General features: G+C 39.9%; 1 protein-coding gene across 33 annotated transcripts in view; it reads left to right on the plus strand.

The window, feature by feature from the left end:
- ANK2 (ankyrin 2) overlaps positions 1-16,204 on the plus strand; it is a 1,630,948-nt gene that overhangs the window by 1,338,967 nt on the left and 275,777 nt on the right. For 17 of the 33 annotated variants that reach the window (XM_069241684.1, XM_069241717.1, XM_069241674.1 and 14 more), the window contains 2 exons: positions 2,628-2,663; positions 12,783-13,007. In XM_069241684.1, the coding sequence (XP_069097785.1) occupies positions 2,628-2,663; positions 12,783-13,007 (261 nt within the window). The remainder of the gene's footprint in view (positions 1-2,627; positions 2,664-12,782; positions 13,008-16,204) is intronic. The other 16 variants (XM_069241892.1, XM_069241902.1, XM_069241884.1 and 13 more) reach the window with 1 other exon arrangement.

Below are 16,204 nucleotides of genomic sequence, written 5' to 3' on the forward strand. Positions count from 1 at the left end.
TTTTCTAAATTGCTAGGAAACTATCCATCATGTTTATTCTGAATTATTTTTATAGCAAGATCGCTTTGGTTAAAATAGTGAAACACTGGTTTATGCAATAAGGTGCAAGAACCAGAACACGAACTTGATGCTAGACATCTTAAACCATTTTAACAGGGGAAGGAAAAAGATAGCCACTCTCTGTGGCTGACTTTCCCACTGTGCCCTGGAAATGGTGCTATTCAATGCCATTATTTAAAACCCCTAGAAAGGTCAGCCGATTTCATAAGCAGGAATTGCTAGATGAATAGTCAGATTCATCCAAACCTGATACCAAAAAACAAATCAAACAAGTTCTCCCCGTAGCACCCAGGGCACACCTTACATGTAAGAAGGTCCCCACCATGCCATTCCAATAACTGACGTGTACATCTTCTACTTAGTGAACTCCATACATATTAGCTAAACACTACTGTACGGATGTTTATGCTAGGCAGCAAGCTGAAGTTGACCTGACAGCCCTAAGAATTGTTTTTCAGACATCTGCCTCATCCACATGCTAACCACTACTTATTCGGAGGGACTGCTTTACAGTCTGTACAGAACATGTGTACCTACAGGCACACATGCTATAAACGGAAAATGTTACTTACCCTATATATAGTATGTATTGCTGTAGATTTGCATGTGCTCACCCTCCTCCCCTGAATATGTGGCTTTGGGTGCAGATCTCTTCTTCCTGTATGTAAAAACCCTTAACAATGCACACTCTTTATACCACTCCATAAAACTCTCACCTGCCTGGCGAAAAACAATATATGTTATTTTATGTTATGTTAGTAGTTCATAAGCAAGCAAATATCTAAAAGGTGTCCTGGCTCCGAGAGACTAACAACTGCCTTACCCACAGCGTAAGCCTAACAAAAGACCTGAAAAACAGTCAATTAGAATCAGACAACACGCATCAGGAGCAATGAAAAATTCCCAAAATACACAACTAGAAGACCAAAGCTGGTGTCCTCTACCCAGCTGTAAATAACAATTATATGTTATACAGCCAGTTATTCAGGGCCATTATGAAATGCAGCTATGGATATGTTTTCTGCAGTGTAATAGGAAGGGTATTCATAGTTTTGTACACACCAGAGAAAAGGCCCTCCCACTTAGGTGGGCTCGCTAAAATGTAGGAACTAAGAGAAGATAGGCATCTGGTGAACAAAGGGACCTACTCAGGATATAGACATTGAATTTCTTCCTCAAGTACAGTGGGCAAGAGTTGTTTACGACGTGATGGACAATGCATAAAGGCTTAGATATAATCCTATTAGCTACAGGAAACCAAAGTAGCGTACACAGTGTGGAAGAGGACGAGGCATGCCAAGGCAGGCCAAGAGCTAGCTTGGTCGCCATATTTTCAGTGAGTTGGAGTTTGTTCAACACGCCCTGTAAAGCACCCAACAAAAAGTCAGTGTACAGTAGTCAAGGCTGCTAAGAATAGTCACATGAACTATTATCAAGAATTGTATGAACCACTAATCTTACATCGAGCTGGTGCCGATGTGCAATACCAACCTAAAGAGGAGTCTCCATATATCTCAAGACAAATTCAAAGAAAAACAACTTGCAAACGTCCAAGACTAACACTAGATGGCAGGCGTGTACAGTGAATCTACAGCACTCCAGGCTTCAGACAGATGCTTACAGGGCAAGTAACATTTTCCTTTTAGTCTAAACCTGTCTCTTAGAAAAACCTTAATTCTATCTACAATATATGGTTTCAATATTTAGGGATTTTTCATCATTATTACTCAAAATAACTTTTCTTAATTACATTCCAGTACTGTAGATTTCTATATGTTATTTTTATTTCTACATACTGCCCATTTCAAAATACAGCGCTGCACAAAAATAATGTGGAAGCGTTGTGAGCGCTTTAATGTGGATATACAAGCATTCTATTTGGAAATACAAAAATGCAAATACATTCACTAAATAATGACAATTATGAAAACTGGAGCAATTTTTCACGCGCAGTAATATATTTTAGCATATGTGCAATGATGAATAGGGAAGATTTCCGCCATGAGTTCATGTCCACGGCAACCCCTTTAGTATGAATATATTCAGAGTTTAAAAAAAAAAAAAACAGAACTGCATGTTGTAATATATCTCGACTAGAGTCCTGTGATCTTGAAGACATGCTGGAGTACAGTGGTTGGTATACAAGCGATTTATCGTTAACCTTTGTATGCCACGCTCACTCCTATTTACGACACAGACATTAAAGCAACAAGACAGAGGAAAAAACACATCAGTTAAGCTTGCCCTTTAGTTTCATAGATGTGTATACTATAGAAATGAGCACATGCGTAATTTAGAAAAATGAATATATTAGCCTTTTACAGTTGCTAATTTTGGGGGGAAATGTATAAAAAAAATATGTTTATTATAAGTCACTGAATTAACCTTTTAGGTTTACTTCTCTAATTGTTCTGAACGTTTATATTACTGCGAACATACAGCTGCAAACACTCACCGGCTTATGTCTATCTTCTGTGTCATGCATACCTTTACAAATCTTGTGTTTTCTTTCCATTTTGCCTCTGCATACATGCTTTCTTTCTGCTAAATGATCTGTTTTGTTGCAGCCGTACCTCCCCGTGTCTTGATCGTGACAATAGCAGGTGAACTTTTGTCTATTTTTTTCACTTTTCGTGTTCTTTCCTTTGCCTCTATTCTTTCCACTGTACTGTTCCCTTCGCATCAGGATGCTTTGGTTTGCTCATTTTCAGACAGTGGAAGGAAAGAGAGGACTGCACGCTCAGCCTGCAAATGGGATACCATTTTGTTTAGAGATTACAGATTATTAGCTTGCTGCCATATGATTTTCATTCCATACCTTAAGAACACAGGGTACAGCTGCTAAACGAGCACGGGGTGAAAGACAGGAAAGAGAGATACCCGTTATTTTTCGCAGTGGCTGTGATATGATGTATTTGAGCAAAATCTCTTTAATTTCTCTAACTTTATAGGGTTCCTCAGTTTTACTCTTATGTAAACTGTGTTTCTGACATTAAACATCATATATTACACACAACCTTTACAATGCCGACAAGAGATCTTGGTGAATGCACTTCATGTACATTTCGTAATTTTGAACGTCCATTTGACATCGTTAGCAGTTTACACCCTAGCCCATATTTTTATAAAAATGTGATAGTCTTGAAGTAGTCTAATAAGTGAGTGGATTTTCTTGTATGCTTATGCTGTCAGACTACTTTACTAAATCTTGGACAATGCTCTACCAAAGAGTGCCATGCATGTGAGATGTTTCTGACAGTATCATTTGCAGCTTTGCATTTCTGAAATATGACACTAATACACATAATTGCACCATCCTAATTCTAGCACTGTGAAAAACCTTGTTTGTGTATCACAGAAGTTAACTACCTAATCAGCTACCTTCCTGATATATTAGGAAAAGGAACAGACTTCAAAGGTAGCTTTGTAGGGATGCATCTGCTACTGAGATCAGTGTACAACACATAAGCTCCAATTTCAAACACCAGAAGCTAGTTTAGAAATCCTGTATAGGGAATCTGCTAAAAGTACGATGACTGAGATTGAGTACCTTGAAGATTTAGAAATCAGTTACAAAGGTAGTACAGCAGGGTTCACTTACCACACAACCTTCCCTTACCTCAAGTATATCAATTATTAAAGTTGTATTTATTAAATAGGGTGGTGCCCCATAAATGCCACCCTCACCCAGGAAGTTAAATGTTCCCAGGTTGACCCTCTATGAAAAACAGAATCCTAATAGGAAATGAATTTGATCATAACTGCCATACGATCCACATTACAGGGAGTGCAGAATTATTAGGCAAATGAGTATTTTGACCACATCATCCTCTTTATGCATGTTGTCTTACTCCAAGCTGTATAGGCTTGAAAGCCTACTACCAATTAAGCATATTAGGTGATGTGCATCTCTGTAATGAGAAGGGGTGTGGTCTAATGACATCAACACCCTATATCAGGTGTGCATAATTATTAGGCAACTTCCTTTCCTTTGGCAAAATGGGTCAAAAGAAGGACTTGACAGGCTCAGAAAAGTCAAAAATAGTGAGATATCTTGCAGAGGGATGCTGCACTCTTAAAATTGCAAAGCTTCTGAAGCGTGATCATCGAACAATCAAGCGTTTCATTCAAAATAGTCAACAGGGTCGCAAGAAGCGTGTGGAAAAACCAAGGCGCAAAATAACTGCCCATGAACTGAGAAAAGTCAAGCGTGCAGCTGCCACGATGCCACTTGCCACCAGTTTGGCCATATTTCAGAGCTGCAACATCACTGGAGTGCCCAAAAGCACAAGGTGTGCAATACTCAGAGACATGGCCAAGGTAAGAAAGGCTGAAAGACGACCACCACTGAACAAGACACACAAGCTGAAACGTCAAGACTGGGCCAAGAAATATCTCAAGACTGATTTTTCTAAGGTTTTATGGACTGATGAAATGAGAGTGAGTCTTGATGGGCCAGATGGATGGGCCCGTGGCTGGATTGGTAAAGGGCAGAGAGCTCCAGTCCGACTCAGACGCCAGCAAGGTGGAGGTGGAGTACTGGTTTGGGCTGGTATCATCAAAGATGAGCTTGTGGGGCCTTTTCGGGTTGAGGATGGAGTCAAGCTCAACTCCCAGTCCTACTGCCAGTTCCTGGAAGACACCTTCTTCAAGCAGTGGTACAGGAAGAAGTCTGCATCCTTCAAGAAAAACATGATTTTCATGCAGGACAATGCTCCATCACACGCGTCCAAGTACTCCACAGCGTGGCTGGCAAGAAAGGGTATAAAAGAAGGAAATCTAATGACATGGCCTCCTTGTTCACCTGATCTGAACCCCATTGAGAACCTGTGGTCCATCAGCAAATGTGAGATTTACAAGGAGGGAAAACAGTACACCTCTCTGAACAGTGTCTGGGAGGCTGTGGTTGCTGCTGCACGCAATGTTGATGGTGAACAGATCAAAACACTGACAGAATCCATGGATGGCAGGCTTTTGAGTGTCCTTGCAAAGAAAGGTGGCTATATTGGTCACTGATTTGTTTTTGTTTTGTTTTTGAATGTCAGAAATGTATATTTGTGAATGTTGAGATGTTATATTGGTTTCACTGGTAATAATAAATAATTGAAATGGGTATATATTTTTTTTTGTTAAGTTGCCTAATAATTATGCACAGTAATAGTCACCTGCACACACAGATACCCCCCTAACATAGCTAAAACTAAAAACAAACTAAAAACTACTTCCAAAAATATTCAGCTTTGATATTAATGAGTTTTTTGGGTTCATTGAGAACATGGTTGTTGTTCAATAATAAAATTAATCCTCAAAAATACAACTTGCCTAATAATTCTGCACTCCCTGTATACTATAATTGATGGGGCAATGTGAAACACACAATGACATAATTATCAAAGTCCAACAATCTTTATAATAACAGTTTAATAAAATTCTCTATTCTGGGGCTTGGCTTAAGGTAGTCTGTAGTTCCAGTCTCTAGGACTCCTTTAAAGATGTCCTGTATTACTGGTAACAGAATCAGAAAAGGTACACATTGCTCCTGTTGCTAAAGGATCTAAAGATATTCTGTTGCTGAATTCAAGTCATTTTCTGACCTGAGGAAGCAGGAAAGAATGATCCTTGACACATGTTTCGGTCCTTGAGGAACTATTTCAAGACTGGAGAATAATTAACATTGTCTAAGTAAATGATATTGGGCCATATGTACTAAAGCATTTTCCCATAGACACAGAATGGGTAAATTCCTTTGGTACATCTGGTACAAAGTATCAAGTAAAAATCCAAGGGTAGGAAAACAGTATACCCCCATTAATGTATAGCAGACAGATGTTAAGACTACTGCTGGTTGTTTCTTCAACTAACTTTGAGGTTCTACAGATTCAATTCAATTCAACACCAACATTAATTTGAATATAAACACATCTTCCATTAGTTCCATTGATAATTCCAATACTTTTAGCATCATTGTAGTGATGACATATTTAAATGCACCACAAAAGAAGCAGTATCCACTTGTGTAATAGTGCCTAGACATGGCACATTTATTACTCAAATCAACTGGCCAAAATCAGCATATTTCAGTTTCCAGGTATCTTTCACGTTTGGAGTACACAATAAATGCTGCACATCTCACATTTGGTATTTGAAAATAATCAGCTACAGCACTTTGGAGACAAGCATACATGAAAATAATCAGTCCCAATAACAACCAAAGCTAGAGTTGTGGGATTCTGTTCCAAGAATCATTCGCCTTGTACAAATATCTTGGACTGTTTCATTACTCATAATGCAGAAAATGTTCGCTTGCCAGATGAAGAAAGACCTAATTTCCAAAATGTATTGTCTTGTATCTCATGCATTTGGAAGAGTAATGAACAATTCCAGTATCTGGGCTGAAAGTACCGAACAGACAGTTTTCTTCACTGGAATTACCCACTCCAATGACCATTTTTCTAAAATCTAACTTCGTGCACATTCTATTTGACTGAGGATATCTTACTTCGTGGGACTATGTTTCACAGTGGGGACTGTTCAAGAGTTCCTACTTGACCACCGTCCATATTGGTGCGTTGCTACAAAGAGGAGCCTAGAGATACACAGAATCATAAAGTATGAGAAACTGGTCCACGTACATCAACATGATTTGAAAATACAGTGCCCAGAGGCAAACATTGTGTCTGCATCCTCTGAAGGAAAGAGTAGGATGGATAGAGAGAGCATGGTGAATGCTGATGCTGCAATCATCTGCCATAATCATTTTTAACTAATGTGTCTGTACCCCAAAGAAATTACATTTGGTTCATCCTTAAGTCTGTATGCATTGCTGCTTCTTAAGGGCTGTTCAGGGGATGACTATGACACAGCTTTCATCCTTGATGCTTCCTAAATGCAATGGGAAGAGCACCAAAGTAAAATGAGAAGAATATGTCAACATCTTGCTGATGCATAACATAATCAACTGGCTGCCTTGCCATAAGAGCTGTATTTTTCCACATTCAACGATTTTAGGTTTTCATTCAAATGCATTAAGCAAGTCCAGGCGCAACAGGATAGGAGTTAAGGTCAGTGGAGGTGAGATCAGTAAAAGTTAGATCTTTAGAGGATTATATTTAGGTATGCTTTTTCTCATATGACTTTTATTTTAAAAAAATAATGTATTTTATTTGGGGGAGAGGGTTCTAACAACTATCTTATGGCCTCAAATCACTTTCGGTAATGGGTCATATTGGAGAGAGACAAAAGTGTCATTATAGTACCAAGTTGAAACTAGTGACAGGGAAGAAGTCAGTCATCCAACAGTGATGACCAGTGCCTTGAGATAACCCGGTGTCAAATATGTCCCCAAATAGATGACAAAGCCTTGCAACATTTAGAGTCCTGACAGCCTGAGTAGAAAGGCTTGGCCAGTCTGGTGAGTTTGAGCAGCCAGTGCTTTATTTAAAAGCAAGTTATATTTCAATGCAGATTGTGGAATTAGGCAAAAGTGGCCTTAGGTGAACAAGTTCATATCAGAGTAAGGTTACATGTATGTGCCACGTGGGAGAGCTAAATTACAGGTTGCTCATGCAGTGCTTGATGTGACAATAAAAATAAGGTTATCTTCCTGTGGTGTCAGTCACCTTTTAGAAGAAGTGTAACCAAAAAAGAACCATACTTTATAAGACAATGGGGGATTCTGACTTACTCAAAACAGGTAGTGTGACACATATGAGCCCTATGCGTGTGCACTGCCAATGATCATGCTGTGTTACTTAGAAGACTGTGGATATAAAGTACAACAGTGCATGCACATACGCTGCCAAATTGTGCCCACTTGAGAGGTGTCAAGGTTCTTTTTAGAATCTGAATCCAGAACAATGCTGTGATGGGAGCCAAGGAGTTCATGAACTAAGTTTTACTAAAATGCTTCAGTTCAAAACTCTGGAAAACAGTTCAAGTCTTGACTACTTGCTAAGTTGCTCCCAGCTGCTGGACAATCTGAGATGGCCTAACCTTCAGATCTTCCTGAATGAGACAGAGGAAGCTTGCTCATGTGTACAAGTTTGTCCTAAGTGAGCTGTCCTTTAACGGGTCAGTCGTTCACACCCTGCTGATCCCAGCTAAGCAGGTCTGTCCAAGAGTCTTGAATACTCCAGATGACATTAAAAAATCTTACAATTAGTTCCTGATGATCTTTATAACATCATTGTTCTTTGTAGTTTGTGTTTTCTACATTGCTAGGAAACTATTCATCATGTTTATTCTGAATTATTATTTTTATAGCAAGATCACTTTGGTTAAAATAGTGAAACACTGGTTTATGCAATGAGGTGCAAGAACCAGAGCAATAACTTGATGCTAGACATCTTAGACCATTTTGACAGGGGAAGGAAAAAGATAGCCACTTGCTGTGGCTGACTTTACCACTGTGACCTGGAAATGGTGCTATTCAATGGCATTATTTAAAACTTAGGTCATATTTATGGTCTCTGTGGTGCAGGGCAGCGCAGCAAGTCAATCCAGAGAGGAGTCTTCCTCCTTCTGTGTGACCTGCAAAATGCAAAATACAGCACACATAGAAAGAGGAAAAACAAGGAGAAATAAAGATATTTCTCCTCATTACTCCTCTCCTGGATAAGTGTAGGATTTTGGCGCATTCAAAGGTTTACAAGCTCTTGTAAATCTGGGAGTGCATCAAAAACCATGGGAGTTGCGTGGAAACACCCACTGCAACACCCATGGAACATTTACCCAGGGCAGAGTAAGACAACGCAGCGATTTGCACTGCATTGCCTTACTCCATATTTTTTAAGCCATTCAAAGCCATGCAAAGTGACTTTGCGTGCCTTCAATAATATGACTTAGTGGTTAGCACTGCGCATGTACCAGATTGTGTGATGTAAGCACGGCACAGCCCTCTCATAAATATGCCCCTTAGTTGCCATAATAGGACATGCCAGTTTAAAATCAGTATCACAAGAGAAGGCATTTCCTCCTCTTATATTTCCCAAACAGACAGAAAGACATCACAGTGTGTCAATGGGCTATGCAGAATCCTTCACTGGGCATTGAGAAAGGGAAGACCACCAAAGTGAAAGATCTCTCTTGGGTTCCCATCATAACAGCCATTGGAGTTTGTTCACTCTTATAGCTAGTTTTGGGATTAGGACTGATTCTTCAGTAAGGCTCATATTTATGGGCTACATGCCTGAGGCAAACCTTAAGTTATATTTTGAAGCCACGCAAAACCACTTTGCATGACTTTGAGTGGCTCTAAAAACATGGGTAAGGCAATGCAGTGCAAATTGCTGCATTACATTGCTCTGCCCTGGAAAGGATTCCAATGGCATTGGGTGGGTGTTCCCACACAGCTCCCATGGATTTTGATCCACTCCCATATTTACAAGAACTTTTAAACCTGGGAATGTACCAAAACCTTACACATCCCCAGGGGAAGCGTAATGAGGAGAAATATCTTTAGTTCTCCTTGTTTCTTCCCCTTTCTATGTGTGCTGCATTGTGCAGCCACATAGAAAGAGGAATATGCCTCCCAGAATTATGTTGGTGCAGGAAGGTGACCTGAATGCACGGCAGACACACTTGCATCATGGTGCAAAGTTGCCTTTGTTGGCACTAGGCAGCCAATTGTGTGCCAGGGCAGGGAAAATAACAGTGATGCATCATATGCCCTAAATACTGCACAATCTTGTCCTTTCCCAGTGAAGCAGTGCAGCGCAGCAAGGTGACTTACTGCATTGCAGTGCACAACTTTCCCATAAATATGGGCCTAAGTGTGGATCAGATCGGGTAACCCCTAGGGAACAAAAATGATGACTTCAGGCCCCCTGCATTATTTACAAAGCAAGTGATGCCCAGCTACTGGTATCCATCTGTGATAAACAATCCCAGAACATGCTTTTCTTCAAGAATACCATAGACCCATATCCGTAGAATACAAATTAAACCACTGTGGCTTCATAATTTGTTTAGTTTAATGAGAAAGGCCAGCACAGTTCTAGAGTATGGCTGAACAACCTACAGCACACAGATGTTGTATGAGGTTATGTACATGTAACACATACTCATTCCCTGGGGAAGACAAACAACCCTCCCAAAAAGTGTTCTAAATCTTCAAGCATGAATTACTCTTGGTAGTTTTCATGACCTGTTTGTAAACCACACCTAGGGATGTGGTTTATTGCAAAGTACTGTTTAACCTACTTTCCTCCAACTGGCCAATTGGGATACATATATGAGCACTCTGAACAAAATGTGTTTTCCCAATATTTTGTGGACCTCATTCATCTTATGTTTAAGACAGATTTTGTTTGCTTTTTGCATCTTGTAAGGACCGGAATGTGGCCTGATGCTGTGGTGTTTAGATATGCATAGAGAGAAGTCATTGAAAGAGCTACATTTGCATGACAGCATTACATCTCTTGCTTCACCAGCCTGTGAAACACATGACGCCCAAAAAGCATTTCATTCACTAGCAATAAGAGAAACATAAACCACACAATCCACAGTTAAATTCGAAAGCAGCTGGATAGTTATGTGTTCTACAGGTCTATCATTAACGTTTGTTTATTGTGTGGAAAGGCCCTTGTGGTGGAGAGCGCTATACTTTAATGCATTGTAATACCACACGGCTAGCAAATGGCACAAAATGTAAAGGCTGTAGCTGACCAACACAGTCCAGTGCATGGTCAACACAGAGCTTCAACTGATGTAGATTAGAGGAGGTCTATTGTTTTGAATTTCAGTGGACCGTAATAGAAGAAGTTCATAGAGGTATCAAGCTGAAAGTCGTCACTGCCTCTTTAAAATACTGCCACTAAGTAGGTGTGTTTCTTAACATTCATTGCCATGTTGCTTATTACCTTTGTGGCTTGAACCAGTAGTAAAATCTAGTCTGCTTATCAGCATATCCACAATCAAATTGATGAAGAATGTTTATTTTTAATTAGGTTCAGTGGAGATTATTGCAGGGTTTATTCAGTCTGAGCACATGAAGAATTTTTACTATTTAGTTGGTCAATAAACAAAGCCACAGTCAATACATGCGAAACAACAAGGCCCTCTAAGACAGCTATAGGGCATCTCTCCATGGAAAGCACACTACTGACTCTAAGGCCTTAAATGAGCCTTTGGGAAAAAGGACCTGGGTCTCCGTTGTTTTAAGAGTCCAGGTTCTTGGCTTTAGGATTTACACAGAGAAAACTGACTCTTGATAATTGAAATCAGTGGGGTAAAATTATTTCACATATATTAGCTTTTATCTTTGAGGTGGACAAACATTAGTCTGCATTTTTCAAAAATATATTTTACTCTCTAGTTTAAAACTCTACGCTTTCTGTTTGGAGGAAGTGACGGTGCCAAGCAGTATAGAGTAGGTCCGAATGTGATAAACATATGATTAACCTACCACTGGTAAGTGGAGTGCTCATTAAAAAACCCTTCTTCCAGATGCACCCATTGCAAGTGAGGTAAAAGGATAGTGTCCACACATATATCTAGAAAGCTTAGTACTTTCACTGTGGGGGAAATCTCTTAGAAAGATACTCTAAATATAGTAACTCAACACCACCAATTTGTAAAGGGTTTTAAATTGTTGCCAGCAGTTTTCCCTTAATACCTCAGAAATGTAGCATCATTTTCTGTGGCTTACTGCATTGCGATGGGTTTGGAATTTAGATGCTGCAGTTCATCTAGCTAAGTTTGAGGTTGTATGGCTGAGCAAACCATAACTGAAGAGCATTGCAGTCAACATTCTTACTTATCAAACAAAGGGCATTGATTGTTATTCAGGTACTAAAATATTGAACTTAACATCCCCTGCTCATCTTACCTACTCTTGGTCAGTAACAACTATCACCTATCTACAGAGGTGCTGAGAAATGCATTTTCACTAGTGTTGATTAAAGAAACAAAAGGTGAAGCTGAGTTCTTTTGTCGTGGAGCATAACATGCATCTATGTGACCTAGCCCAGGGTGTTACAAAGCAAGAAGGCCTGAGGTCACAGTGTAAACTTCACAGGCTGGCGAGGTTGTGAGTGTATGCTGAGAGAAGCATGTGACCCTGCTTCATCTTGAATCATGATGCATGCCATGGTCCAGGCTGGAGAAGGTTCTTTTCTCTTTGATACCTGACTTGTATTGCCTGCCCTGGTGGTTTCTTTAACAGCATGGGAATGAGTTCATTGTTTTCCAAATTGTGTAATACCTTCTACTTGACAATATTAATATTGAGGCTTGGCTTGTTTGTTTCTGCTTTCAAGCCTTTGCAGGGTTATACCGGAACAGACACGGGTTTGTGCCAGAGATTATGCACAAAGTGTGCCATACCTTTGTGCAGATTTAGAAATGGGGTACTGTCCTCCTTTTAACTTCTGAGTATGGGGCCTTGAAATTAAAATTCTACTTTCTTAACTGTGCAATGCATATGGATGTTTAGACTCTATCCACTGAGGAATAAATAGTATGGAATATGTACAGAATATCTGCTACTTCTCTGAAACTTATTAAAAGACTGTACAAAAGAGCTTGAAACGTATGCTAATGAGATTATTTGTTAAGCTGAAATTTGCGAGAGAGTAAAGCTCATGTTTATAGACAGAGGTAAAAGAAGTACAGTGAAATATCGTGTTCCCATCATGCACTTACCAAAGTATGTTTCTGAATATGCCTATGATTTATAAACATGAGCTGTGTGACATTATGGTGTTTTGTTTTACCCCTTGCAGTTTTCTGGTCAGTTTCATGGTAGATGCCCGTGGTGGAGCCATGCGAGGCTGCCGACACAATGGTCTGAGAATCATCATTCCACCGAGAAAATGCACTGCGCCGACAAGAGTGACCTGTCGCCTGGTGAAACGCCACCGGCTTGCCACCATGCCTCCAATGGTAGAAGGGGAGGGTCTGGCCAGCCGTCTGATCGAAGTTGGACCCTCTGGGGCTCAGTTCCTTGGGTACGGTGCTAGGTGACACGATCTAAAGTCAGATTGTGGCTGAGTATCTTGGTATTACTTAGGACAATGGTATAAAATAAGCAAGCACTAGCCTCCCAGGGTGTTGTGTCAAGCCAGCAGACATTCTACCAGATCCATGCATGCATGTAGCAAAGCTGATAAGCTATCATGATTGTGTTGCTTCTTTGCTCTCTTGAACAGCATCCCCTTTTCGAGTGTGTAAACTGCACCACATAACATTTTCCTAGTTGTAAGTCAGATGAGCTTCAGCGAGGCGCCAAATAGCATATGTTATTCTGGACATCAGTAATGGCATTGAGATTTAAACTATGCACTCACCTGGACAGACAAAGCTGTGCTCTATCTGAGCGTCTCAGAAGTCAAGAATTTTACATGTTTCTAACACATATGTACACTAGCAAAGACTGCTAGGGGATATTTAATGTATAGTTTTAACTAATTAAACATTTTCGATTTTTTGGAGTGAATCAACACAGGTAGATTTGTCTCCACATAAAATGTAAGGCTTGTTTTCCCTTTTTTGCATCCAACAGGCTATGGCACACATAGGGGGTTATTCCAACTTTGGAGGAAGTGGTAATCCGTCCCAAAAGTGACGGTAAAGTGACGGATATACCACCAGCCGTATTACGAGTCCATTATATCCTATGGAACTCGTAATACGGCTGGTGGTAAATCCGTCACATTTGGGACGGATTACCACCTCCTCCAAAGTTGGAATAACCCCCATAGTGTATGCATTTGTGTACTGGAAATAGATCTGTTGCCGATATCTTTTTGCCACATTTACATTATAGTGTGTTTTTATCATGCATCTGTGGAAAAATATGGCTTTGAGGAGTAAATACAAACACATATCTGCTATTTATTCCATTAGTAGGATCCAACATCTTGTTCCTTTCCCTCCTCCTGAGATGAGTGAGTGCACCACATAGATTAATAGTTCATGAAAATGTCTGAGAACTAATTTGGACAATAATAATTTCCGCTTTTGTATGTCTACTGTGTCCTACTGTTAGAGTCTCATCCCTTGCATCCTTATTAACACAGCACTGACTGGCATTCTTACACAGAATGTCTGCATCCAATCCACTCAGAACTGTCATTAATCAGTTTTGGTGTGCATCTGGTCCTTGCCAAACAGCTTGCAATTTGTTGTGAGTCTAAGGTTTGTGGAGCAGACATTCTGCAAACTGTACTGTTTGTACCATGTATCACAATGTTAACACATCAGTGCACAATGTTGGGAGTCACAGTGGTGATGGCTGTATGCCACCAACCCCTATGAGCTAATGCCAGGTGATCTCTTGTGGTCTGATGATATAATGGAACCTGTAGTGCTGTTTGGCCTCCGATAAAGTTCTGATATCAACAAGGACCACTTATTTCTATGGTGTTCTTCCAGCATGGGTTCAGTACATGTATGAAGCTGATTCTGTTCTTATCAAGCACTTAATGCAACACTAAAATTTTAGCAAGCATGAATTAAACATGTTGTACCAGAAGAAGACCAATATCTGGTGTTAGTACCAGTGGTGCGTAAATAGCTGGTCTGAGTTCATCTGGATTAGTGGACCAACCTGAAACCTGATTGATATAAAGTGCATTGTTTGAGAAATTCCATCTCTTTTATTTGATACTGCCGGGATTCAGGATAAGCCCTATTGATGCAGGCACAAATGTTCATTACAGTCAATATGTAAATGGGGTGCCACCTTTTGATGGTGTAATGCGCTGGGCTTTTTCTTTAATATTCATCAATGTTTTCGAGATCAGGCTGTAATGTGAAGTCCATTTATAAACGTGATCATCAATGATGAGTAGCAGAAACTTTTGAAAACAATATTCTCATGTGGAATGAATGGTTCCATCATGGTTGGAGCCTATGGTGCTTCCAGACATGAAGTCAGGGAATTGGCTCAGAAACTCTTCACTGGCACTCATATGATAGTAGGAAGACACCTGAAAGATATTTTTTTGTAGATTGAGTAGAACAAGTTGGCACCATCATTTATTAAAAGGGGCATACATTGTTAAATTACCCCCTTTTGATGAATCGGGAAGCCCATCTTAGATTTTCTTGAGTGAACACCTGATGCCAAGATGACTTTTTTTAAAACTGTTCAGCAGCATTTATTGGGCAGGCTTGTGTCTGCTTTTGGGCTCAATACAATTCCTGTCCAGTCGCCTAGGACTCCATGTTTTAATGGCTATTGTATTCTCACATCAAGTTGATCACCCTTAACTTCACATGACATGAAAATACCATTCACTCCAATAGAAGCTGCATATCAGCCAACAACCACAGCTCATCCTAGTTACTGTAACCAGATGACTCTGCAAACCAAACTGGTTTACTAAATAATAGGGCTCAAGGCTATGGATAGGTTTGTGTGGAAGACATGACCTAAACCCATTCAATACCTGAAATGGTCATAAAACATGCTTCGTGTCAGTTTCAAAGTGGTCCATGTTATCAGCAAGTAACATGATATGCCAGAGTAAGAGCATGTGTGGACTCTCTGCTTTGTGGCTTCACCCCACTGCTTCACACTCCTGCACCCTGCCAGCACAAGCTCCTCTAGCATGGTGTGAACAGTAGGTGGCTGGTATTCCAGGTCCTACCACCCCACATTCACTGTAAAAACAAAGTCTTGCATTCAAATACCAGAGGCCTTGTGTACAGAGGGTTTTTGCATTTGCACACCTTAGTAAATCCCATGACTTGTGAGTGCTAAAACATTTTTTTAAATGTATTAAACTCATTAGTCATTCAAAAAAGAGTTTCTGAATTGTAAAATGGTTTAGGAAACATTAAGGAATCACTCTTGGGAAGGGTCATTTTAAGAGCGGCCCTTCCAAATTCTGTTTCCTTCAGGTATATTAATGTTTTGTGATTAGATTTTGGACATACAATATTAATATTTTATCACCAACTGAAATAATGTAGTAACTGCTTCTCAAACACGAAGGAATCCCCAAGGAACCCTTTCCCCTATGTGAATGGATACACTTTTTTTTTTTAAAGTTTCTAAACATTCTAATTTTCTTTTGTTTTTTACTTTTAGGAACACAGGCTGCATTTTTTAAATAGGAAATACTGCCTTATTTTAAAGCAATCAGGGTCATGGGGGCCTGTTGACCCCAGCAGGCCACCATGCTTGTGCTGGTAGCCA

This window comes from Pleurodeles waltl, chromosome 1_2 (genome assembly GCF_031143425.1).
Source record: "Pleurodeles waltl isolate 20211129_DDA chromosome 1_2, aPleWal1.hap1.20221129, whole genome shotgun sequence".
NCBI lineage: Eukaryota > Metazoa > Chordata > Amphibia > Caudata > Salamandridae > Pleurodeles > Pleurodeles waltl.